We start from the raw sequence: 27,202 nt of genomic DNA, 5'->3' as shown, positions 1-27,202 counted from the left end.
TGGTACCAACGACATAGGTAGAAAGAGGGATGAGGTACTGCAGGCAGATTTTAGGGGGCTAGGAAAGAGATTAATAAGCAGGACCTCAAAAGGTAGTAATCTCCAGATTACTCCCAGTGCCACCCGCTAGTGAGTATAGAAGTAGGAGGTTAGAGCAAATGAATACGTGGCTGGAGAGATGGTGCAGCGGGCAGGGCTTTAGATCCCTGGGGCATTGGGACCAGTTCTGGGGGAGGTGGGTCCTGTACAAGCCGGACAGGTTGCACCTCAGTAGAGCTGGGACCAATGTCCTTGCGGGGAGGTTCAGTAGTAGTGCTGTGCGGGAGGGTTTAAACTAATTTGTCAGGGGGGTGGGCACCAGGATGTAGCATTGGAAAGGAGAAACAAGGTGCACAAAGGATTGGGAGAGACAGATAGCAGTCGAGTAAGAAATAGTATGGCATTAGGTGGGATCAGAACAAGAGAGAATATGAGAAGGTCTATGACTGGTTTACAGTGCATGTGTGTAAAACACACAAAACATGGTAAATAAGATTGGTGAGCTGCAGGCACAAATAGCCACATGGGAATATGATGTCATGGCGATAACGGAGACCTGGCTCAAAACTGGGCAGGATTGGGTACTAAATATCCCTGGATACAAGGTGCTCAGGAAAGGAACATACGAATTAAGAGCAGGAGTAGGCCATTTGGACCCTCGAGTCTACACTGCCATTTGATAAGATCATGGCTGATCTGATTGTGACCTCAACCCTACTTTCCCATCTACCTACTATAGCTTTTTGGCAACCAAAGGTATTAAGGGATATGGGCCAAAGGCAGCTATATGGAGTTAGATCACAGATCAGCCATGATCTTATCAAATGGCAGAGCAGGCATGAGGGGCTGAATGGCCTACTCCTGTTCCTATGTTCCTATGTAACCTTTGACTCCCTTGTTAATCAGGAATCTATCTAACTCAGCCTTAAAAATATTCAATGACCCTGCCTCCATCGCTCTCTGGGGAAGGGAGTTCCACAGACTCACGACTCTCAGAAAATTTCTCCTCATCTCCATCTTAAATGGGAGACCCCTTATTTTTAAACTGTGGCCCCTAGTTCTACTCTCTCCCACAAGGGGAAACATCCTCTCAGCATCTGCCCCTTCTAGTCCTCTCAGGATCTTATATGTTTCAATAAGATCACCTCTCATTCTTCTAAATTCCAGTGTATACAGGCCCAACTTGTCCAACCTTTCTTCATAAGATAACCCCTCATCCCAGGAATCAGTCGAATGAACCTTCTCTGAACCGCCTCCAAAGCAATTATGTCCTTTCTTAAATAAGGAGACCAAAACTGCACACAGTATTCTAGATGTGGTCTCACCAATGCCCTGTACAACTGTAGCAAAATTTCTCTACTTTTATATTCCATTCCCCTTGCAATAAATGACAACATTCCATTTGCCTTCCTAATCACTTGCTGTACCTGCATACTAACTTTGTGATTCATGTACTAGGACACCCAGATCCGTCTGTACTTCAGAGTTCTGCAATCTCTCTCCATTTAAATAATATACTGCTTTTCTATTCCTCCTGCCAAAGTGAACAAGTTCACATTTTCCCACATTATACTCCGTCTGCCAAATTTTTGCCCACTCACTTAACCTTTCTATATCCCTTTGCAGACTCCTTATGTCCTCTTCACAACTTACTTTCCCACCTACCTTTGTGTCATCAGCAAATTTAGCAACCATACATTCGGTTCCTTCATCCAAGTCATTGATATAGATTGTAAATAGTTGTGGCCCCAGTACTGATCCCTGTGGCACTCCACTCGTTACATCTTGCCAACCTGAAAATGACCCATTTATGCCTACTCTCTTTCCTGTTATCTAACCAATCCTTTATCCATGCTAATATGTTACCCCCTACACCATGAGCTCTTATTGTGTAGTAGCCTTTGATGTGGTCATTATTTAATTGCTGTTTGTGGGATCTTGCTGTGTGCATATTGGCTGCACCATTTCCTACATAAAACAGTGGCTACACTTCAAAAGTAAAGTGCTTTGGGACCTCCTGAGGTTGTGAAAGGCGCTGTATAAACATGTTTCTTTCTCTGGACATACATGGTGAGGCCACATTATAGTGTGGTTCCTTTAAATGGCTTTTGATGGCTCAGCAGAACCTGCAGTGGAAATATCCAGACAACTTGTTGACAGCACCACTAAGTACATTACAAACAGCTTCTTGCACTGATTCCACACTGGAGAGCTTGACATCTGGCTTGCTATCAGCTCACTAGATTTAATAATGTAGGTCAAGTCTTGACTAGGCTTACTAATCAGCACAAGGTTTTCAGAGAGTGCTGAGAAAAAGTGAGGATTGAGCAAGAACTCATGTACTCAACAAGCGGTTAAAACATTGCAACAGATCTAGAAACCCTTCCAACCCATTACACCTACATCCATCTGTAACCAAGAGATTCAGATTTGACATCTCAATTGTAAGAACAAGTAGAGTATTGTTGAATAGTTGTACACAAGCTGATTGCAGTCGGTCAGAGTCTGAGTTTTCTCATCAAATGGCAAGCTGTAATTATCCTTAATTAACGAGTCTCTACTTCCTGTCAAACTGAATCAATCTCATCGTTCAAATCTGGACTGTTGTGTAGGTACTATAACTAGCCTTTTGGTGGGGGGGGTGCAAGGTTAGATGATACAATTAGTTAGGTGGAAGTAGCCCATCAGATAGGCTGTGGAATTGGACTGTGAGTCATCTAGATGTGGTGTGTACACTTGTGCAGATTGGCTGATTGCACAATTTATATCACATAAGTCAACTTTGACTTCATCTTTTTAGGTGAATTGTTCCAAGGGTCCTCTTTATAGCATAAATGGTTCTGTTTAGAATGATTCTTCCCTGTGAGAATTTTTTTAGCCAGTACGTATCAAGCCCAACAAGAGAGAGGGCAGTTCTGGACTTCGTTTTAGGGAATGAAGCTGGGCAGGTGGAAGGGGTATCAGTGGGAGAGCATTTTGGTGGTAGTGATCATAATTCAGTCAGATTTAGTATAGTTATGGAAAAGGATCAAGATAGAAGAAGAGTAAAAGTTCTCAATTGGGGAAAGGCCAGTTTTACTAAGCTGAGAAGTGATTTAGCAAAAGTGGACTGAAAACAGCTACTTGAAGGTAAATCAGTGTCAGAGCAGTGGGAGGCATTCAAGGGGGAGATTCAAGGGGTTCAGAGTAAACATGTTCCCACAAAGAAAAAGGGAGGGGCTGCCAAATCTAGAGCCCCCTGGATGACTAGGAGCATACAGGGTAAGATAAGGCAGGAAAGGAAAGCTTATGTCAGACACAGAGAGCACAATACTGCAGAAAGCCAAGTGCAGGGGTGAAATTAAAAAGGAAATTAGGAAAGCAAAGAGAGGGCATGAAAAAGTACTGGCAAGTAAAATTAAGGAAAACCCAAAAATGTTTTATAAATACATAAAGCAAGAGGATAACGAAGGAAAGAGTAGGGCCGATTAGAGACCAAAAAGGTAACCTGTGTGTGGAGGCGGAAGATGTGGGTATGGTTCTTAATGAATACTTTGCGACTGTCTTCAAAAAAAGGATGATGCAGAGATTGTAGTTAAGGAGGAGAAGGAGTGTGAAATATTGGATGGGATAAACATAGTGAGAGGGGAAGTATTAAAGGGTTTAGCATCTTTGAAAGTAGATAAATTGGCAGGCCCGGATGAAATGTATCCCAGAAGCAAGGGAAGAAATAGCAGAGGCTCTGACCATCATTTTCCAATCTTCCCTGGCTACAGGTGTGGTGCCAGAGGATTGGAGGACTGCTAACGTTGTACCATTGTTTAAAAAGGGAGAAAAAGATAGACCGAGTAATTACAGGCCAGTCAGTCTAACTTCGGTGGTGGGCAAATTATTGGAAACAATGAGAGTCGATGACGTTAACGCGTTTGATGAAGTGTACATGGATTTTAGCAAGGCTTTTGACAAGGTCTCGTGGCAGACTGGTCAGAAAAGTAAAAGCCCATGGGATTCAAGGGAAAGTGGCTAGTTGGATCCAAAATTGGCTCAGTGGCAGGAAGCAAAAGGTAACGGTTGACGGGTGTTTTTGCGACTGGAAGGCTGTTTCCAGTGGGGTCCCGCAAGGCTCAGTACTAGGTCCCTTGCTTTTTTTGGTATATATTAATGATTTGGACTTGAATGTGGAGGGCTTGATCAAAAAGTTTGCAGATGATAGAAAAATTGGCCGTGTGGTTGATAGTGAGGAGGAAAGCTGTAGACTGCAGGAAGATATCAATGGACTGGTCAGGTGGGCAGAAAAGTGGCAAATGGAATTCAATCCAGAGAAGTGTGAGGTAATGCATTTGGGGAGGGCAAACAAGACAAGGGAGTACACAATAAATGGGAGAATACGGAGAGGCTTAGAGGAACAAAGGGACCTTTGAGTGCATGTCCAAAGATCCCTGAAGGTAGTAGGACAGGTAGATAAGATGGTTAAAAAGGCATACGGGATACTTTCCTTTATTAGCTGAGGCATAGAATATAAGAGCAGGGAGATTATTCTAGAACTGTATAAAACATTGGTTGGGCCACAGCTTGAGTACTGCATACAGTTCTGGTCACCACATTACAGGAAAGATGTGATTACACTAAAGAGGGTACAAAGGAGATTTACGAGGATGTTGCCAGGGATGGAGAATTTTAGCTATAAGGAAAGATTGGATAGACTGGGGTTGTTTTCTTTGGAACAAAGGAGGCTGAGGGGAGATTTAATTGAGGTGTATAAAATTATCACTGGACTGGATAGAGAGGATAGGGAGGAACTATTTCCCCTAGCAGAGGGGTCAGTGATCAGGTGGCAGTATTGATTAAGGAGAATGTTGCAGTACTGGAGAAAAAGGATATCCTGGAGGGGTCAAGGACAGAATCTATTTGGTTAGAGTTAAAAAAAAGAGGTACCATTACACCTTGATTCTAGAGAATGAGGTGGGTGAAGTAGAGCAAGTGTCGGTGGGAGAGCATTTAGGGAGCAGCGATCATAGTATCGTAAGATTCAGAATAGCTATGGAAAAGGACATGGACCACTCTGAAGTAAAAAATACTCAATTGGAGGGCGGCCAATTTCAATGGGATGAGAACAGATCTGGCCCAGGTAAATTGGAATCAAAGATTGGCAGGCAAAACTATAATTGAACAATGGGCGGACTTTAAGGAGGAGAGGTTTCGGGTACAGTCTAGGCACATTGCCACGAGGCAGAAAGGTAGGGCAACTAAAGCCAGAGCTCCCTGGATGACAAAAGATAGAGAGTAAGATGAAATGGAAAAAAGGGGCGTATGACAGATGTCAGGTTGATAACACATGTGAGAACCAGGCAGAATATAGGACGTTCAGAGAGGAAGTGAAAAAGGAAATAAGAGGGGCAAAGAGAGAGTATGAGAATAGATTGGCGGCCAACATAAAAGGGAATCCAAAAGTCTTCTACAGGCATGTAAACAGTAAACGGGTAGTAAGAGGAGGCATGGGGCCGATTACGGACCATAAAGGAGATCTACTCATGGAGGCAGAGGGCATGGCTGAGGTATTAAATGAGTAATTCGCATCAAGGAAGAAGGTGCTGCCAGAGTCTCAGTAAAGGAAGATGTAGTTGAGATACTGGATGGGCTAAAAATTGATAAAAAGGAGGTACTAGAAAGGCTAGCTGTACTTAAAGTAGATAAGTCACCCAGTCTGGATGGGATGCATCCTAGGTTGCTGAGGGAAGTAAGGGTGGAAATTGCAGAGGTACTGGCCATAATCTTCCAAACGTCTGTAGATATGGGGATGGTGCCAGAGGACTGGAGAATTGCAAATGTTACACCCTTGTTCAAAAAAGGGTGTAAGGATAAACCCAGCAACTACAGGCCAGTTTAATCTCAGTGGTGGGAAAACTTTTTAAAAAGATAATCCAGGACAGAATTAGCAGTCACTTGGACAAGGGTGGATTGATTAGGGACAGCCAGCACAGATTTGTTAAAGTCAAATCGTGTTTAACTAACTTGATCGAGTTTGTTGATGAGGTAACAGAGAGGGTAGATGAGGGTAATGCAGTTGATGTGTATATGGACTGTCAAAATGCGTTTGATAAAGTGCCGCCAGTAGGCTTATCAGCAAGATTGCGGCCCATGGAATAAAGGGGGCAGTAGCAACATGGATACAGAATTGGCTAGGGGACAGGAAACAGTAGTGGTGAACGGTTGTTTTTCGGACTGGAGGGAGGTGTACAGTGGTGTTCCCCAGGGGTCGGTGCTGGGACCACTGCTTTTCTTGATATATATTAATGACTTGGACTTGGGTGTACAGGACACAATTTCAAAATTTGCAGATGACACAAAACTTGGAAGGGTAGTGAACAGTGAGGAGGATAGTGATAGATTTCAAGAGGATATATGCAGTGAGACATTTCAGTAGGAAGAACTAGGAGAGGCAATATAAACTAGAGGGCACAACTCTAAAAGGGGTAAACGAACAGAGATTTGGGGGTATATGTGCACAAATTGTTGAAGGTGGCAGGGCAGGTTGAGAAAGCGGTTAAAAAAGCATACAGGATCCTGGGCTTTATAAATAGAGGCATAGAGTGGAAGTCGTGATGAACCTTTATAAAAACTGGTTCGCTGCAACTGGAGTATTGTGTCCAGTTCTGGAAACCGCATTTCAGGAAAGATGTGAAGGCCTTAGAGAGGGTGCAGAAGAGTTTTACTAAAATGATTCCAGGGATGAGGGACTTCAGTTACGTGGATAGACTGGAGAAGCTGGGGTTGTTCTCCTTGGAACAGAGACGGTTGCGAGGAGATTTGATCGAGGTATTCAAAATCATGAAGGGTCTAGACAGAGTAGATAGAGAGAAACTGTTCCCATTGGTGGAAGGGTCAAGGACCAGAGGACATAGATTTAAGGTGATTGGCAAAAGAACCAAAGGTGAAATGAGGAAAAACTTTTACACAGCGAGTGGTTAGGATCTGGAATGCACTGTCTGAGGGGGTGGTGGAGGCAGATTCAATCATGGCCTTCAAAAGGGAACTGGATAGGTACTTGAAAGGAAAAAATGTGCAGGGCAGCGGGGAAAGGGCGGGGGAGTGGGACTAGCTGGATTGCTCTAGCATAGAGCCGGTGCGGACACGATGGGCCAAATGGCCTCCTTCCGTGCTGCAACCTTTCTATGATTTTATTTAAAGTAATTGGTAGAAAGATTGGATGGGAGCTGAGGAGAAATTTTCTCACCCAGAGGGTAGTGGGGTCTGGAATTCACTGCCTTAAAGGGTAGTAGAGGCAGAAACCCTCAACTCGCTTAAAAAGTTCTTGGAAGGACATATTGGCCTTGGAGGGAGTGCAGTGTAGGTTTACTAGAATGATACCCGGACTTCAAGGGTTATGTTACGAGGAGAGATTACACAAATCGGGGTTGTATTCTCGAGTTTAGAAAGTTAAGGGGTGATCTGATTGAAGTTTATAAGATATTAAGGGGAACAGATAGGGTGGATAGAGAGAAACTATTTCCACTGGTTGGGGATTCTAGGAGTAGGGGGCACAGTCTAAAAATTAGAGCCAGACCTTTCAGGAGTGAGATTAGAAAACATTTCTACACACAAAGGGTGGTAGAAGTTTGGAACTCTCTTCCTCAAACGGCAATTGATACTAGCTCAATTGCTAAATTTAAATGTGAGATGGATAGCTTTTTGGCAACCAAAGGTATTAAGGGATATGGGCCAAAGGCGGGTATATGGAGTTAGATCACAGATCAGCCATGATCTTATCAAATGGCGGAGCAGGCACGAGGGGCTGAATGGCCTACTCCTGTTCCTATGTTCCTACGTGCACTTGAAGTGCCGTAACCTACAGGGCTATGGACCAAGTGCTGGAAAGTGGGATTAGGCTGGGTAGCTCTTTTTTGGCCAGCCTAATCCCAAGTGGCGGCCTCCTGTGCCGTAACTTTCTATGATTGTATGTCCATGTTTCTTCTATTTAGTCTATATAACTAATTTCAATCTTCCACAACAACTCTTCCAATGTTTGGTTTTTTTTTAAAGTATATTTTGTAGTCATTGAGGGTAAATGGTCTTAGCAGAGGAATGAGATCATTTGGTCCCCAGCTGAGGTAGAACACTGGTTAGATACAGAATAAATTTCCCTCTACACTGCCCCATCAAACACTCCCAGGGCAGATACAGCATTGGTTAAAATACTGGAAAGACTGAAGCCATTGTCTTTGGTCCCCGCCACAAACTCCATTCCCTCGCCATCCCTCTCCCTGGCTACTGTCTGAGGCTGAACCAGACCGTTCGCAACCTTGGCATCCTATTTCACCCTGAGATGAGTTTCCGGCCGCACATCCGCTCTATCACCAAGACCACCTACTTCCATCTCCGTAACATTGCCCGTCTCAGCCCTGCCTTAGCTCATCTGCTGCTGAAACCCTCTTTCATGCCTTTGTTACCTCTAGACTCGACTATTCCAATGCTCTTCTGGCCGGCCTCCCATCTTCCACCCTTGAGCTCATCCAAAACTCTGCTGCCTGTATCCTAACTCGCACCAAGTCCCGTTCACTTATCAACCCTGTGCTCGCTGACCTACATTGATTCCCGGTCCAGGAACACCGCGATTTTAAAATTCTTATCCTTGTTTGCAAATCCCTCCATGATTTCGCCCACTCCCTATCTCTAACCTCCTCCAGCTCTACAATCCTCCGAGATCTCTGCACTCCTCCAATTCTTGTCTCGAGCATCCCCACGCTCCACCATTGGCGGCCGTGCCTTCAGCTGCCTAGGCCCTAAGCTCTGGAATTCCCTCCCTAAACCTCTCCGCCTCTCTCTCCTCCTTTAAAGATGCTCCTTAAAAAGTTACCTCTTTGACCAAGCTTTTGGTTACTTGTCCTAATATCTCCTTATGTGGCTCAGTGTCAAATTTTGTTTGATAACATTTCTGTGAAGCACCTTGGGATGTTTTGCTACGTTAAAGGTGCTGTATAAATGCAAGTTTTTAGATACAGAGTAAAGCTCCCTCTACACTGTCCCATCAAACACTCCCAGGGCAGGTACAGGGTTAGATGCAGAGTAAAGCTCCCTCGACACTGTCCCATCAAACACTCCCAGGGCAGGTACAGCACGGGTTCGATACAGAGTAAAGCTCCCTCTACACTGTCCCATCAAACACTCCCAGAGCAGGTACAGCACGGGTTCGATACAGAGTAAAGCTCCCTCTACACTGTCCCATCAAACACTCCCAGAGCAGGTACAGCACGGGTTCGATACAGAGTAAAGCTCCCTCTACACTGTCCCATCAAACACTCCCAGAGCAGGTACAGGGTTAGATACAGAGTAAAGCTCCCTCTACACTGTCCCATCAAACACTCCCAGAGCAGGTACAGCACGGGTTAGATACAGAGTAAAGCTCCCTCTACACTGTCCCATCAAACACTCCCAGAGCAGGTACAGCACGGGTTAGATACAGAGTAAAGCTCCCTCTACACTGTCCCATCAATCACTCCCAGGGCAGGTACAGGGTTAGATACAGAGTAAAGCTCCCTCTACACTGTCCCATCAAACACTCCCAGGGCAGGTACAGCACGGGTTAGATACAGAGTAAAGCTCCCTCTACACTGTCCCATCAAACACTCCCAGGGCAGGTACAGCACGGGTTAGATACAGAGTAAAGCTCCCTCTACACTGTCCCATCAATCACTCCCAGGGCAGGTACAGGGTTAGATACAGAGTAAAGCTCCCTCTACACTGTCCCATCAAATACTCCCAGGGCAGTTGGTAAACATCACTTAATTGAACTATCCAAAACAAAAGAACTCGTGCTGTATCCCTGGTCTATGCCGATCTCATCCAGTGTTCCCATTCCCGGTTGCTGCTCAATGATACCTACTGGAAAATGCTCCTGTGTGAATGTCTAATGAAGGCTGGATTGGGTTCTGCTGTGATGTCTGCCATGTTGAATGGACTCTTGGGCAAGGTAGGGGAGGGTGCCAGAGGTATTGGGCAAATCCCAGCAGAAGGCAGTGCTTCAGGCGAGGCAGAGGGAAGAAAATGTAATTACGTTACTTCACATGACTTCAGTGTGAGTATTCTTGATCAGAGGAAAGGCAGAACCGTAATACTGATATTTATAAAGCACTTTGTCACATCAAAATATCTCAGCACTTCCCACAGTGAATTGTTATTCAAGTGTAGTGACTGCACATAATGTTAAGCATTGAGTTCCTATTAAAACAGCAGCTCAATCCCAGGCCTGGATCATGCATAATTGAGAGTCAATTAATTGACAGTGGAACTGAAATATTATCCCTTGGTTTTAAAGCCTTATTCCAGAGGTGGTAATCTCAGAGATCCTCAGAATGGAAGTAGAATATGACATCTGCCTTTATTTCCTCTTATCCTTCAGTCATATGAAGATCTGGTTCAGCGCCTGGAGCCAGTGATCATGGAGCTAGAGAGGCAGGAGAACGTCTTAGTCATCTGTCACCAGGCGGTCATGCGTTGTTTGCTGGCATACTTCCTTGACAAAACAGCAGGTAAAAGGAAAGTTAAATAGTTGTAGCAAGGACCTGTCTCAAGTACAGGGCTGCGAGCTGACCAGTAACAGTGTTAAACCCGATTGCCTGATTTACCTTTCACCACATGTTGAAAGTTCAATTCCAAATAAAGCAAGTTTGAGACTGTTACCCTAGATCAGCGTTACTCACTGACCGTTCGTCAAGGGCCACAATCGCAACCACTGTCTTGCTCAAGGGCCACTCACAGGACCTGGTCGGTGCCCGTGATTGTCCGCACAGTGAGCTGGTTTCAGTCTTGCCACTGTGGAATTTCCTGCTGGAGGCCGTGCAGGTCCCCGTAGGCAGATGAAAGATGAAACCACAGCCCAATAATTCTATTAAATAGTTTGATTTTAATGGGACCCTTTCACTCCCTCCCCCTGCCTCACTAAAGCATTCCCTTGCTTTAGTTTGCTGCAGAAGAAAAAGAGGGAGCAAACCTGAATACTAGCGTGAGCAACAGGCCACAGCTAGGCAAGCAGCAATTATTTGCCCAGAGATGCCTGGAGTAGCTAACCTGCAGAGGGAGTGGCTATAATGAGGCTCGCTGTCTCAGTACATGGCAGGTGCCATTGATTTCTAGTATTCTGTTAAAATATCAGGAAGCTGCTGTAATCTACTTCCAGCTCTTCAATAGTGTAACTGAGTGAATCGATTGGATCAGGTCATTAACAAATAATAACATCCACACATGATTTCAGAGATCAGAAGGTTCATGTAGATCGCATTACATTCAGAACCCCATTGCCCTGAATTTCCTTGATGTCATATACACCGTAGTTATGCCGTTGTGACAAATTTACACTGTTCATCAGCAGAGGGAGTGACACGCAAGTTTCCTGGGGTAAGTTAATTTAAATATTGGTGTAATTTGAGTGTAGAAACTGCTCACCATCACACTTTACAATAAAATGAAATGCAGGTGCCATTGATTAAAAAGTGTGATTGAATTGGTTAAAACAGTTCCTGGGAAGCCTGCAATCAGTGAGTGAAGGTGGTACCCTCTTCAGCTCACCAGCTCCTCAATTACAATGGCCTGAGGTGATATACCAGAAGAAAATAGTCTAACTTTATACCAAGCACAGGAGTGGCATAACCCAGGAAACATCTGTGTACTTGAACAGACAGCTATGCAAATGAGCCAAGAGAGGCTTTGACAAGCGTATTATTTGCACTGTTAAAAAGATCATGGAAACAGATTTAGCCTAGTAACAACATAGATGTGCCCAAATGCGCTAAAACGCAAGTTTCCTTGATCTTATCACTGTAATAACGGTGCAACAGCAATGTAAGCACTGAAGATGGAGAGGAATTTTAGGGCCCGAGTTTACTTTCATGGAATGCATAGGATTCTGTGTTTGGTTGGTTGTCTTTTAGCCACACTGATTTGCAATTACAATGTACATATTCTTCCATTTCCAGAGGAACTGCCGTACCTGAAGTGCCCCCTGCACACTGTCTTAAAACTGACCCCAGTGGCATATGGTAAGCCTGTTAGGTCTGTAATGAGGTTTTGTAAACTAAACAGGAGGAGGCTATTCAGCCCCTCAAGCCTGTTCCTTCATTCAGTTACTTCATGGCTGATCTATACCTTAACTGCACATCCTTTGATACGCTAACAAAAATCTATCGATCTCAGTCTTGAAAATTTCAATTGACCCCTGGCATCAACTGCCTTTCGGGGGAGAGAGTTCTAGATTTCCACTACCATTTGTGTGAAAAAGTGCTTCCTGATTTCAGTCCGGAAGAGCCTAGCTCTAATTTTAAAATGATACTGGATTTCCCCCACCAAATTAAATAATTTCTGTGTATCTACCCTATTGAATCCCTTAATCATTTTATATGCCTCGATTCGATGGCAAAAGAACTAGAGAGGAGATTTTTTTTTTACACAGCAATTTGTTATGATCTGGAATGCGCTGCCTGAAAGGGAGGAGGAGGCTCAGTAAACATCCCCATCCTCAATGATGGCGGAGTCCAGCACGTGAGTGCAAAAGACAAGGCTGAAGCGTTTGCAACCATCTTCAGCCAGAAGTGCCGAGTGGATGATCCATCTCGGCCACCTCCCGATATCCCCACCATCACAGAAGCCAGTCTTCAGCCAATTCGATTCACTCCACATGATATCAAGAAATGGCTGAGTGCACTGGATACAGCAAAGGCTATGGGCCCTGACAACATCCCAGCTGTAGTGCTGAAGTCTTGTGCTCCAGAACTAGCTGCACATCTAGCCAAGCTGTTCCAGTACAGCTACAACACTGGCATCTACACGACAATGTGGAAAATTGCCCAGGTATGTCCTGTCCAAAAAGCAGGACAAATCCAATCCGGCCAATTACCGCCCCATCAGTCTACTCTCAATCATCAGCAAAGTGATGGAAGGTGTCGTCGACAGTGCTATCAAGCGGCACTTACTCACCAATAACCGGCTCACCGATGCTCAGTTTGGGTTCCACCAGGACCACTTGGCTCCAGACCTCATTATAGCCTTGGTCCAAACATGGACAAAAGAGCTGAATTCCAGAGGTGAGGTGAGAGTGACTACCCTTGACATGAAGGCAGCATTTGACCGAGTGTGGCACCAAGGAGCCCTAGTAAAATTGAAGTCAATGGGAATCAGGGGGAAAACTCTCCAGTGGCTGGAGTCATACCTAGCACAAAGGAAGATGGTAGCGGTTGATGGTGGCCAATCATCTCAGCCCCAGGACATTGCTGCAGGAGTTCCTCAAGACAGAGGCCTAGGCCCAACCATCTTCAGCTGCTTCATCAATGACCTTCCCTCCATCATAAAGTCAGAAATGAGGATGTTCGCTGATGATTGCACAGTGTTCAGTTCCATTCGCAACCCCTCAGATAATGAAGCAGTCCGAGCCCACATGCAGCAAGACCTGGACAACATCCAGGCTTGGGCTGATAAGTGGCAAGTAACATTCGTGCCAGACAAGTGCCAGGCAATGACCATCTCCAACAAGGGACAGTCTAACCTCCTCCCGTTGACAGTCAACAGCATTATCATCGCCGAATCCCCCACCATCAACATCCTGGGGGTCACCATTGACCAGAAACTTAACTGGACCAGCCATATAAATACTGTGGCTACAAGAGCAGGTCAGAGGCTGGGTATTCTGTGGCGAGTGACTCACCTCCTGACTCCCCAAAGCCTTTCCACCATCTCCAAGGCACAAGTCAGGAGTGTGATGGAATACTCTCCACTTGCCTGGATGAGTGCAGCTCCAACAACACTCAAGAAGCTCGACACCATCCAGGACAAAGCAGCCCACTTGATTGGCACTCCATCCACCACCCTAAACATTCACTCCCTTCACCACCGGCGCACAGTGGCTGCAGTGTGTACCATCCACAGGATGCACTGCAGCAACTCGCCAAGGCTTCTACAACAGCACCTCCCAAACCCGCGACCTCTACCACCTAGAAGGACAAGAGCAGCAGGTACATGGGAACAACATCACCTGCACGTTCCCCTCCAAGTCACGCACCATTCTGACTTGGAAATATATCGCCGTTCCTTCATCGTCGCTGGGTCGAAATCCTGGAACTCCCTTCCTAACAGCACTGTGGGAGAATCTTCACCACACGGACTGCAGCGGTTCAAGAAGGCGGCTCACCACCACCTTCTCAAGGGCAATTAGGGATGGGCAATAAATGCCGGCCTCGCCAGCGACGCCCACATCCCAGGAACGAATTTTTTAAAAAAGGAAGCAGATTAGACAGTAACTTTCAAAGGAGAATTGGATATAAACTTGAAAAGGAAGATTTTACAGGGCTATGGGGAAAGAGCAGGGGAGTGGGACTAATTGGACAGCTTTATCAAAGAGCCGGCATATGTATGTGCGCTGTATGATTTGGAGATCACCCCTCAACCTTTTAAACTCAAGGGAATACAAGCCAAATTTATGCAAAGTGTTCTAATTTCTTGAGTGTATTGGAGACAGTTTTCTGGAACAATATGTTCTTGAACCAACAAGAGGACAGGCCGTACTAGATTTGGTGATGAGTAATGAGCCAGAATTAGTCAAGAATCTAACGGTGAAGGAACACCTAGCTAACAGTGACCATAATGTGATTGAATTCAATATTAGGTTTGAGAGGGAGAAGAGAGCCAAAAACCAAGGTTTTAAATTTAAAATGAAGGAACGAGGCAGAAATTGACCACAGTAAACTGGGTGGAATGATTAACAGGTAAAAATACAGATAAACAGTGGGAGGTGTTCAAAGAAATATTTGGTACAAGATCTGTACATACCCCTAAAGGGCAAGAGCTCGACACGTGTAATTAAACAACCTTGGTCAACAAGGGAAGTGAGATAGTATAAAACTAAAAGAAAGGGCTTATCCGAAGGCAAAAAAACAGCGATCCCACGGACTGGGAGAAATATAAAGGACAACAAAGGGATACAAAGAAAGTGCAAGAGCTGCAAAAAGGGAATACAAAAAAACTTGCGAGGGACATCAAGGGCAATGCTAAAGGTTTTTACAAGTATATTAAGACAAAAAGAGGGTGGCTAAGGATATTGTGGGCCCCAGATGCAGGTAATCAGGAAATGGCAGACTGTGTTGGTCTTTACTGCAGAGGAAGAGGAAAAAGTACCTGAGATAGAAAGAAAAAGAAATCAAGGGGAGGAACTAACTGGATTCAATATAAGTTTTTAAAAAATGGTAAAGGGGAGATTGGTATCTGTGGGGCAGTTTGTCAGAAGTTTTTGGTGCAGGAGGAGGCCCTCTTGCTTGCAATGAATTTAGGCCGACTTGGGAGCTGATTTTACAGTCATTTTGAAACCCTTTTATAATCATAATCTAAAGTAAGTATCGAGTACCTTTCAGAATGCGGTCATCGATTTAGCATTGACCATCATAGAAGTTACAACATGGAAACAGGCCCTTCGGCCCAACATGTCCATGTCGCCCAGTTTATACCACTAAGCTAGTCCCAATTTCCTGCACTTGGCCCATATCCCTCTATACCCATCTTACCCATGTAACTGTCCAAATACTTTTTAAAAGACAAAATTGTACCCGCCTCTACTACTGCCTCTGGCAGCTCGTTCCAGACACTCACCACCCTTTGAGTGAAAAAATTGCCCCTCTGGACCCTTTTGTATCTCTCCCCTCTCACCTTAAATCTATGCCCCCTCGTTATAGACTCCCCTACCTTTGGGAAAAGATTTTGACTATCTACCTTATCTATGCCCCTCATTATTTTATAGACTTCTATAAGATCACCCCTTAACCTCCTACTCTCCAGGGAAAAAAGTCCGAGTCTGTCTAACCTCTCCCTATAAGTCAAACCATCAAGTCCCGGTAGCATCCTAGTAAATCTTTTTTGCACTCTTTCTAGTTTAATAATATCCTTTCTATAATAGGGTGACCAGAACTGTACACAGTACTCCAAGTGTGGCCTCACCAATGCCCTGTACAACTTCAACAAGACATCCCAATGAAACCAAGCATGCTGAATGCCTTCTTCACCACCCTATCCACCTGTGACTCCACTTTCAAGGAGCTATGAACCTGTACTCCTAGATCTCTTTGTTCTATAACTCTCCCCAACGCCCTACCATTAACGGAGTAGGTCCTGGCCCGATTCGATCTACCAAAATGCATCACCTCACATTTATCTAAATTAAACTCCATCTGCCATTCATCGGCCCACTGGCCCAATTTATCAAGATCCCGTTGCAATCCTAGATAACCTTCTTCACTGTCCACAATGCCACCAATCTTGTTGTCATCTGCAACCTTACTAACCATGCCTCCTAAATTCTCATCCAAATCATTAATATAAATAACAAATAACAGTGGACCCAGCACCGATCCCTGAGGCACACTGCTGGACACAGGCATCCAGTTTGAAAAACAACCCTCTACAACCACCCTCTGTCTTCTGTCGTCGAGCCAATTTTGTATCCAATTGGCTACCTCACCTTGGATCCCATGAGATTTAACCTTATGTAACAACCTACCATGCGGTACCTTGTCAAAGGCTTTGCTGAAGTCCATGTAGACCACGTCTACTGCACAGCCCTCATCTATCTTCTTGGTTACCCCTTCAAAAAACTCAATCAAATTCGTGAGACATGATTTTCCTCTCACAAAACCATGCTGACTGTTCCTAATCAGTCCCTGCCTCTCCAAATGCCCGTAGATCCTGTCTCTCAGAATACCCTCTAACAACTTACCCACTACAGATGTCAGGCTCACCGGTCTGTAGTTCCCAGGCTTTTCCCTGCCGCCCTTCTTAAACAAAGGCACAACATTTGCTACCCTCCAATCTTCAGGCACCTCACCTATAGCTGTCGATGATTGAAATATCTCTGCTAGGGGACCCGCAATTTCCTCCCTAACCTCCCATAACGTCCTGGGATACATTTCATCAGGTCCCGGAGATTTATCTACCTTGATGCGCGTTAAGACTTCCAGCACCTCCCTCTCTGTAATATGTACACTCCTCAAGACATCACTATTTATTTCCCCAAGTTCCCTAACATCCATGCCTTTCTCAACCGTAAATACCGATGTGAAATATTCATTCAGGATCTCACCCATCTCTTGTGGTTCCGCACATAGATGACCTTGTTGATCCTTAAGAGGCCCTACTCTCTCCCTAGTTACTCTTTTGCCCTTTATGTATTTGTAGAAGCTCTTTGGATCACTGTGGCAAAAAAGTTCACTTTCCAATAACTCTGCAGAAAGTTTCTAGTAATCTTCCCCCTCATGCTTTAAAATGTGACTGAGAATTGTTTGACTGTTTGTTTCCTTATTCCCGCTTAGGCTGTAAAGTCGAATCCATTTTCCTCAATATTGAAGCTGTCAACACACACAGAGAAAAGCCAGAGGTAAGGAGGAAAACCAGATTAAATTATTTGATAGAAAACACACAACTCGGTTGGATAAAGAGATACTTGTTGTAGTTACACTGGCTGCTCCTGGGAGCGCTGGTGAAATATCTGAGGGGGAGTGTATGGAGTTTGAAAGCAAATGCTGGACAAATTTTGCTCTCCACCCCTGGAAACGACAGTCTTTTGTCTCCTTAATTCCTAAGAGTCCACACAGTTTATTGAGCGCTTGAGTGAATAAAAATCTTTTTTCAGTTGCCAGCTGTCATTAATAGTGAAAATTATCTCCGATGGAAAATCTACCACCTTCCTTTCACCCAGTTTTATTTGCCGCAATATACAGAGGGTTATTGATGCACGTTCATTGGCTGCGCTTGAACACTGCAGTGATGGTGTTGCTTTGAGAGTTAGTGATTCAAGCCAGATAATCTGAGAGGTGGTATTGGGAACTTACACTAGCTTTCATCCCTCTGATAGCCCCAAATTGTTTGCACTACACCTTGCGCCTGTAGATTGACATGTTCTTAGAATCATAGAAAGTTACAGCACAGAAGGAGCCCGTTCAGCTCATCGTGTCCGCGCCACCTGATAAAGAGCCCAATCCCACTTTCCAGCACTTGGTCCATAGCCCTGTAGGTTACAGCACTGCAAGTACACATCCAAGTACTTTTTAAATGAGTTGAGAGTTTCTACCTCTACCACCCTTTCAGGCAGTGAGTTCCCGATCCCAACCACCCTCGGTGAAAAATTTCTCCTCAGCTCCTCTCTAATCCTTCTACCAATTACTTTAAATCTATGCCCCCTGGTCACTGACCCCTCTGCTAAGGGAAATAGGTCCTCCCTATCCACTCTATCTAGTCCTGTCATAATTTTATATACCTCAATTAAATCTCCCCTCAGCCTCCTTTGTTCCAAAGAAAACAACCCCAGCCTATCCAATCTTTTCTCATAGCTAAAATTCTCCAGCCCTGGCGACATCCTCGTAAATCTCCTCTGTACCCTCTCTAATGCAATCACATCTTTTCTGTAATGTGGTGACCAGAACTGTACACAGTACTCAAGCTGTGGCCCAACCAATGTTTTATACAGTTCTAGAATAATCTCCCTGCTCTTATATTCTGTGCCTCAGCTCACAAAGGAAAGTATCCCGTATGCCTTTTTAACCACCTCATCTACCTGTCCTACTACCTACAGGGATCTTTGGACAGGCACTCCAAGGTCCCTTTGTTTCTCTATGCCTCTCAGTATCCTCCCATTTATTGTGTATTCCCTTGCCTTGTTTGCCCTCCCCAAATGCATTACCTCACATTTCTCTGGATTGAATTCCATTTGCCACTTTTCTGCCCACCTGACCAGTCCATTGATATCTTCCTGCAGTCTACAGCTTTCCTCCTCACTATCAACCACACGGCCAATTTTTGTATCATCTGCAAACTTTTTGATCAAGCCCCCCACATTCAAGTCCAAATCATTAATATATACCACAAAAAGCAAGGGACCTAGTACTGAGCCTTGTGGAACCCACCGGAAACAGCCTTCCAGTCGCAAAAACGTCCATCAACCATTGCTCTTTGCTTCCTGCCCACTGAGCCAATTTTGGATCCAACTAGCCACTTTCCCTTGGATCCTATGGGCTTTTACTTCTTTACCAGTCTGCCTTGTGGGACCTAGTCAAAAGCCTTGCTAAAATCCATGTAGACTACATTAAATGCACTACCCTTATCAACCCTCCTTGTTATCAGGCCACCCCAGGGCCTGATAATCTACATCCCAGAGTACTAAAGGAAGTGGCCCTGGAAATAGTGGATGCATTGGTGATCATCTTCCAAAATTCTATAGACTCTGGAATAGTTCCTCCAGATTGGAGGGTGCAAATGAAACCCCACTATTTAAAAAAAGGGAGAGAAAAAACAGGCTAACTGGTCTGTAATTCCCTAACATCAGTAGTGGGGAAAATGCTAGAGTCTATTATAAAAGATATGATAACAGAACACTTGGAGGGCATTAACAGGATTGGACAAAGTCAACATGGGTTTATGAAAGGGAAATCATGCTTAACAAATCTACTGGAGTTTTTGAGGTGGTAACTAGTAGAATAGATAGGGGAGAACCAGTGGATGTGGTTTATTGGATTGTCAGATGGCCTTTGATAAAGTCCCACATAAGAGTTTAGTGTGCAAAATTAAAGCACATGGGATTGGGGGTAATATACTGGCATGGATTGAAAATTGGTCAACAGACAGGAAACAGAGAGTAGGAATAAATGGGTCTTTTTCAGGGTGGCAGGCAGTGACTAGTGGGGTACCGCAGGGATCAGTGCTTGGGCCCCAGCTATTCACAATATATATCAATGATTTGGATTAGGGAACCAAATGTAATATTTCCAAGTTTGCTGACGACACAAAACTAGGTGGGATCGTGAGTTGTGAGGAGGATGCAAAGAGGCTTCAAGGTGATTTAGACAAGTTGAGTGAGTGGGCAAATACATGGCAGATGCAGTATAATGTGAATAAATGTGAAGTTATCCACTCCGGAAGGAAAAACAGAAAGGCAGAGTATTATTTAAATGGTGATATAGGGAAAGGTTGATATAGGAAGTCATAGAGTCATAGAGTTATACAGCACGGATAGAGGCCCTTCGGCCCATCATGTCCGCGCCGGCCATCAAGCCCTGTCTACTCTAATCCCATATTCCAGCATTTGGTCCGTAGCCTTGTATGCTATGGCATTTCAAGTGCTCATCCAAATGCTTCTTGAATGTTGTGAGGGTTCCTGCCTCCACAACCCTTTCAGGCAGTGAGTTCCAGACTCCAACCACCCTCTGGGTGAAAAAGTTCTTTCTCAAATCCCCTCTAAACCTCCCGCCTTTTACCTTGAATCTATGTCCCCTTGTTATAGAACCCTCAACGAAGGGAAAAAGCTCCTTAGTATCCATCCTATCTGTGCCCCTCATAATTTTGTACACCTCAATCATGTCCCCCCTCAGCCTCCTCTGCTCCAAGGAAAACAAACCCAATCTTCCCAGTCTCTCTTCATAGCTGAAGCGCTCCAGCCCTGGTAACATCCTGGTGAATCTCCTCTGCACCCTCTCCAAAGCGATCACATCCTTCCTGTAGTGTGGCGACCAGAACTGCACACAGTACTCCAGCTGTGGCCTAACCAGTGTTTTATACAGCTCCATCATAACCTCCTTGCTCTTATATTCTATGCCTCGGCTAATAAAGGCAAGTATCCCATATGCCTTCTTTACCACCTTATCTACCTGTTCCGCCGCCTTCAGGGATCTGTGAACTTGCACACCAAGATCCCCCTGACCCTCTGTCTTGCCTAGGGTCCTCCCATTCATTGTGTATTCCCTTGCCTTGTTAGTCCCTCCAAAGTGCATCACCTCGCACTTTTCCGGGTTAAATGGGTTAAATTCCATTTGCCACTGTTCCGCCCATCTGACCAACCCATCTATATCGTCCTGCAGACTGAGGCTATCCTCCTCGCTATTTACCACCCTACCAATTTTTGTATCATCAGCGAACTTACTGATCATACCTTTTACATTCATATCCAAGTCGTTAATGTAGACCACAAACAGCAAGGGACCCAGCACCGATCCCTGTGGTACCCCACTGGCCACAGGCTTCCAGTCACAAAAACAACCTTCGACCATCACCCTCTGCCTTCTGCCACTAAGCCAGTTTTGTATCCAAAGTGCCAAGGCACCCTGGATTCCATGGGCTCGTACCTTCTTGACCAGTCTCCTGTGGGGGACTTTATCGAAGGCCTTACTGAAATCCATGTATACCACATCCACTGCGTTACCCTCATCCACACGCCTAGTCACCCCCTCAAAAAATTCAATCAAATTAGTCAGACATGATCTTCCCTTGACAAAGCCATGTTGACTATCCCTGATTAATCCTTGCTTCTCCAAGTGGAGACTAATTTTGTCCTTCAGAATTTTTTCCAATAATTTTCCTACCACTGATGTTAGGCTCACTGGCCTGTAGTTCCCCGGTTTTTCCCTACTCCCCTTCTTGAATAATGGTATTACATTAGCGGTTCTCCAGTCCTCTGGCACATCCCCTGTGGCCAGAGAGGTTCTGAATATATGTGTTAGAGCCCCCGCAATCTCCTCCTTTGCCTCACACAGTAGCCTGGGATACATTTCGTCCGGGCCTGGGGATTTATCCATTTTTAGGCCTGCTAAAACCGCCAATACCTCCTCCCGCTCGATGTTAATATGTTCGAGTATATCACAGTCCCCCTGCCGTATTTCTATGTCTACATCGTCCTTCTCCATCGTGAAAACAGATGCAAAAAATTCATTTAGAACCCCTCCTACATCTGCCGGCTCCACACACAGATTGCCATTTTTGTCCCTAATGGGCCCTATTTTTTCCCTAGTCATCCTCTTACCCTTAATATACTTATAAAACATCTTAGGATTTTCCTTTATTTTGCTCGCCAGTGTTATTTCATGGCCCCTCCTTGATCTCCTAATTTCTTTTTTAAGTATCCCCCTGCACTTTTTGTACTCCTCTAGGGCTTCCTCCGTCTTTAGCCTTTTGTATCTGCCAAAAGCCCTCCTTTTTTTCCTAATCCATTCTCGTATATCCCCTGACATCCAAGGTTCCCTGGAGTTCTTGGAACCACCCTTAACCTTTACGGGAACATGTTGCCATTGTATGGTCTCAATCTCCCTTCTGAAAGACTCCCATTGCTCCGATGCGGATTTTCCTACAAGCTGCTGATCCCAGTCCATTTTGGCCAGATCCTGCCTTATCCTATTAAAATCGGCCTTCCCCCAATTTAGAACCTTTATTTCCGGCCCCTCCCTGTCCTTTTCCATGACCACCTTAAATCTCACCGAATTATGGTCACTGTCACCAAAGTGCTCACCTACTAGCACTTCTTCCACTTGGCCGGCCACATTCCCTGGAATTAGGTCCAGTACCGCCCCCTCTCTTGTAGGACTTTCTACATGCTGGCTCAAAAAGCTCTCCTGGATGCACGTTAAGAATTTTGTACCCTCTAAGCCTTTTACACTCTGAGTATCCCAGTTAATATTGGGGAAGTTGAAATCCCCCACTATTATTACCCTATTATTTGCACAATTTTCTGAGATTTGCCTACATATCTGTTCCTCTATCTCCCCCTGACTGTTTGGGGGCCTATAGTACACTCCCATCAAAGTGCTTGCCCCCTTTTTGTTTTTAAGCTCCACCCATATGGCCTCATTTGAGGAACCTGCTAATATATCATCCCTCCTTATGGCAGTAATTGATTCTTTAATTAATATTGCGACCCCCCCCTCCTCTTATACCTCCCCCTCTGTCTCGCCTGAAGATTCTGTACCCCGGAATATTGAGCTGCCAGTCTTGCCCCTCCCTCAACCTGGGTATCCTTGTACACCAGTCACTGAAAGCAAACATGCAGGTGCAGCAAGCAGTTAGGAAGGCAAATGGTATGTTGGCCTTCATTGCAAGAGGATTTGAATACAGGAGCAAGGATGTCTACTGCAGTTATACAGGGCCTTGGTGAGACCACACCTGGAGTATTGTGTGCAGTTTTGGTCTCCTTGCCTAAGAAAGGATATACTTGCCATAGAGGGAGTGCAGCAAAGGTTCACCAGACTGATTCCTGGGATGGCAGGACTGTCGAATGAGAAGAGATTGGGTCAACTCGGCCTGTATTCACTCAAGTTTAGAAGAATGAGATGGGATCTCATTGAAGCATATAAAATTCTGACAGAGCTAGACAGACTGGATACAGGGAGGATGTTTCCCCTGGCTGGGGGGGGGGGGTCCAGAACGAGGGGGTCACAGTCTCAGGATACGGGGTAGGACATTTAGGATTGAGATGAGGAAAAATTTCTTCACTCAGAGGGTGGTGAACCTGTGGAATTCTCTACCACAGAAGGCGGTGGAGACCAAGTCACTGCATATATTTAAGATGGAGCTAGATAGATTTCTAGGCATAAAAGGCATCAAGGGGTATGGGGAGAGAGCGGGAATATGGTATTGAGATAGAGGATCAGTTATGATCATATTGAATGGTGGCGCAGGCTCGAAGGGCCGAATAGTCTACCCCTGCTCCTATTTTCTATGTTTCCTTAAATAAGGGCACCAGAACTGTACGCAGTACTCCAGGTGTGGTCTCACCAGCACCCTGTACAGTTGTAGCATGACTTCCCTGCTTTTATACTCCATCCCCCTAGAAATAAAGGCCAATATTCTGTTTGCCTTCCGGATTACTTGCTGCACCTGTATGTTGACTTTGTGTTTCATGTACGAGGACACCCAGATCCCTCTGTACTGCAGCATTTTATAGTATTTCTCCATTCAAATAATATTTTGTTTTTTTATTTTTCCTCCCAAAGTGGATGACTTCACATTTTCCCACATTATATTCCATCTGCCAAATTTTTGCCCATTCGCTTAACCTGTCAATATCCCTTTGCAGACACTTTGTGTCCTCATCACAACTTGCTTTTCCACCTATCTTTGTATCATCAGCAAATTTGGCCACAAGACACTCTGTTCCTTCATTCAAGTCATTGATATATATTGTAAATAGTTGAGGCCCCAGCACTGAGCCCTGCGGCACCCCATTAGTTACAGATTGCCATCCTGAAAATGACCCTTTTATCCCGACTCTTTGTTTTCTGTTAGTTAGCTAATCCTCTATCCATGCCAGTATATTACCCCCAACACCATGAGCTCTTATCTTGTGCAGTAATCTTTTATGTGGCACCTTATCGAATGCCTTTTGGAAATCCAAATATACTGCATCCATTGGTTCCCCTTTATCCACCCTGCCCGTTACTTCCTCAAACAATTCCAATAAATTTGTCAGACATAATTTCCCCTTCATAAAACCATGTTGACTCTCCTTGATTGTATTATGAGTCTCCAAATGTCCTGCTGCTGCTTTCTGTCTCATCCCTTCTTGAATAGGGGTGTTACGTTTGCGGTTTTCCAATCCACTGGGACCTTTCCAGAATCTGGTGAATTCTGGAAGATTACAACCAATGCATCCACTACCTCTGTAGCCACTTCCTTTAAGACCCTCGGATGTAAGCCATCACGTCCAGGGGACTTGTCAGCCTTTAGACCCATTAGTTTACCTAGTACTTTTTCTCTAGTGATAGTGATTGTTTTTAGTTCCTCCCTCCCCTTTGCACCTTGATAATCTACTATTATCGGTAAGTTATTAGTGTTTTTTTTATTCGTTCATGGGATGTGGGTGTCACTGGCAAGGCCAGCATTTATTGCCCATCCCTAATTGCCCTTGAAGAAGGTGGTAATGAGCTGCTAGGCCATACCGGGTAAGGACGGCAGGTTTCCTTCCCTCGAGGACATTAGTGAACCAGATGGGTTTTATGACAATCCGGTAGTTTCATGGCCACCATTACTGATACTAGTTTTTTTTTCTATTACAAATTTTGTTTTTATTTAATTAATTGAATTTAAGTTCCCCAGCTGCCATGGGGGGATTTGAACTCATGATTCCAGATTATTAGTCTGGGCCTCTGGATTACTAGTCCAGTAAAATAACCACTCTGCTACCGCACCCATCTACTGTGAAGACAGATATAAAATATCTGTTCAATTCCTCTGCCATTTCCTTGTTTTCCATTATTATTTCCCCAGTCTCATCCTCTAAGGGACCAATGTTTACTTTAGCTACCCTCTTCCTGTTTATAGACTTGTAGAAGCTTTTACTGTCAGTTTTTATATTTCTTGCTCGTTTACTCTCATAATTTATTTCCTCCCTCTGTTATTTTTTTAGTCATCCTTTGCTGGTTTTTAAAGTTTTCCCAATCTTCGGGCTTACCAGTAATCTTTGCCATGTTGTATGCTTTTTCTTTTAACCTGATACCATCCTTGACTTCCTTAGTTAGCCATGGTTGGTTCACCCTTTTTGTGGAGTCTTTCCTCCTCACAGGGATATATTTTTGTTGCGAGTCATAAAATATCTTTTTAAATGTTTGCCTCTGCTTATCCACCATCATCCCATCTAATCTGTTTACCCAGTCCACTTTAGCCAATTCCACCCTCATTCCTTTATAATTGCCCTTATTTAAGTTTAATACAGTAGTTTCAGACCAAGATCCTCGCTCTCAAACTGGATGCGAAATTCTATCATGTTATGATCACTGCTTCCCAACGGATCCTTTACTTTGAGATCATTAATTAATTCTGTTTCATTACCCATTACTAGATCCAAAAATGGCCTGTTCCCTGGTTGGTTCCCCAACGTATTGGTCTAAGAAACAGTCCCTAATACACTCTATGAACTCCTCCTCAGGGCTACTTTTGCCATTTTGATTTGTCCAATCTATGTGAAAGTTAAAATCGCCCATGATTATTGCATTACCTTTTTTACAAGCCCCCTTATTTCCTGATTAATATTTTGCCCTACAGTGTAGCTACTGTTAGGGGGCCTATATACTACTCCCACCAGTGATTTCTTTCCCTTGCTATTTCTTATCTCCATACAAATTGATTCGACATCTTGATCTTCTGAGCCAAGATCATTTCTCACTATTATACCAATTTCATCCTTTATTAACAGAGCTACCCCACCACAGAAAAGATATAGCACAGAAGGGGGCTGATCGGCCCATCTTGTCCGTGCCAGCTTGAAGAACAACCAGGCGCTCATTCTAATCCCACCTTCCAGCACCTGGTCCGTAGCCCTATAGCTTACAGCAGGGCCATGGACCGGGTGACCGGCACCCACTATCCTTCCAAAAGGTTAAATAACCCTGAATATTTAAGAACATAAGAAATAGGAGCAGGAGTAGGCCAATCGGCCCTTCGAGCCTGCTCCGCCATTTAATAAGATCATGGCTGATCTGATCCTAACCTCAAATCTAAATTCATGTCCAATTTCAAGTAGCTCCCAACCTCGGTCACCTTGCAACCACGTCTCTGTAATGGCCACAAGATCATACCCATTTGTTTCTATTTGTGCCGTCAATTCATCTATCTTGCGAATACTGCGTGCATTCAGATAAAGAACCTTTAATTTTGTCTTTTTACCATTCTTTCCTACCCTGGTCCTATTTGCTCGTGCACTCTTATGTTTGTACGCTCTGTCCCTTCCTGACACACTCTGTTTTTCATTACCCCCATCACTTTCCTGTACTACTTCCTTGTCTTTTCTCTTTATCAACCTAAACTTCACCCCACCCCCCACCCCGATTGATGAAAGGATGTAGTGCAAGTCGAGCTTTAACTGCAATAATCTTTAACTCTGGTAAGAAATGAAAGGTAAAGTTTAACACTGGGAATATAGCTCTGTCTTTGAGGGGGGAGGGAGGGTGTAAGAACAGTACTGTGCCCCTCCCCATGTGCTGGTGGAATAATTACAGGGCCTCACACAGGGCATTGGTGTTAGCGTTGGCTGTTTGGTGCCTCTGGAACCCCCACTAGCCATTAGTATGCGATACACAGCATGAAGCTACATTCAGACAGCACCGAAAGACATTTAGTTTCTGGGTAAAAACATATTTGATCAGCGTATTTAAAACTGATTTTAAAAGACTGTTAACACATTCAAACTAAAGCTACATGGTAAGTAGAACATAGTTATTTATTAAGCTCTGGAAACACCAAATCTGGATTTTCTTTTGGGCATGGTACAGCAATGCTTTGCATGTTTAAAGATTACAGTTTGGTGCCTGAAAGATTTGCTATGGCAACTGAAGTGTTACCTCCAGCCATGTTTAGCTGCATAGTTCTGTCAACTTGGCTCGGTGGCAGCACTCCTGCCTCTGAGTCA

The 27,202-nt window shown here is 44.5% G+C and overlaps 2 protein-coding genes across 9 annotated transcripts in view; one reads left to right on the top strand and one right to left on the bottom strand.

The window, feature by feature from the left end:
* LOC137333956 (6-phosphofructo-2-kinase/fructose-2,6-bisphosphatase 4-like) overlaps positions 1–27,202 on the top strand; it is a 271,232-nt gene that overhangs the window by 204,988 nt on the left and 39,042 nt on the right. For all 8 annotated transcript variants that reach the window (XM_067998317.1, XM_067998318.1, XM_067998319.1 and 5 more), the window contains 3 exons: positions 10,415–10,544; positions 11,988–12,050; positions 17,355–17,419. In XM_067998317.1, the coding sequence (XP_067854418.1) occupies positions 10,415–10,544; positions 11,988–12,050; positions 17,355–17,419 (258 nt within the window). The remainder of the gene's footprint in view (positions 1–10,414; positions 10,545–11,987; positions 12,051–17,354; positions 17,420–27,202) is intronic.
* Positions 26,669–27,202, bottom strand: part of LOC137334341 (protein kinase C delta type-like) — a 36,203-nt gene continuing 35,669 nt past the window's right edge. Inside the window, 1 exon segment of the mRNA XM_067999051.1 lies at positions 26,669–26,674. Within this exon segment, the coding sequence (XP_067855152.1) occupies positions 26,669–26,674 (6 nt within the window).

The sequence above is a fragment of the Heptranchias perlo genome, chromosome 17 (genome assembly GCF_035084215.1).
Source record: "Heptranchias perlo isolate sHepPer1 chromosome 17, sHepPer1.hap1, whole genome shotgun sequence".
Lineage (NCBI taxonomy): Eukaryota > Metazoa > Chordata > Chondrichthyes > Hexanchiformes > Hexanchidae > Heptranchias > Heptranchias perlo.
The sequence above is the reverse complement of the archived record's forward strand: the minus strand, read 5'-3'. Positions and strand labels throughout refer to the sequence as shown.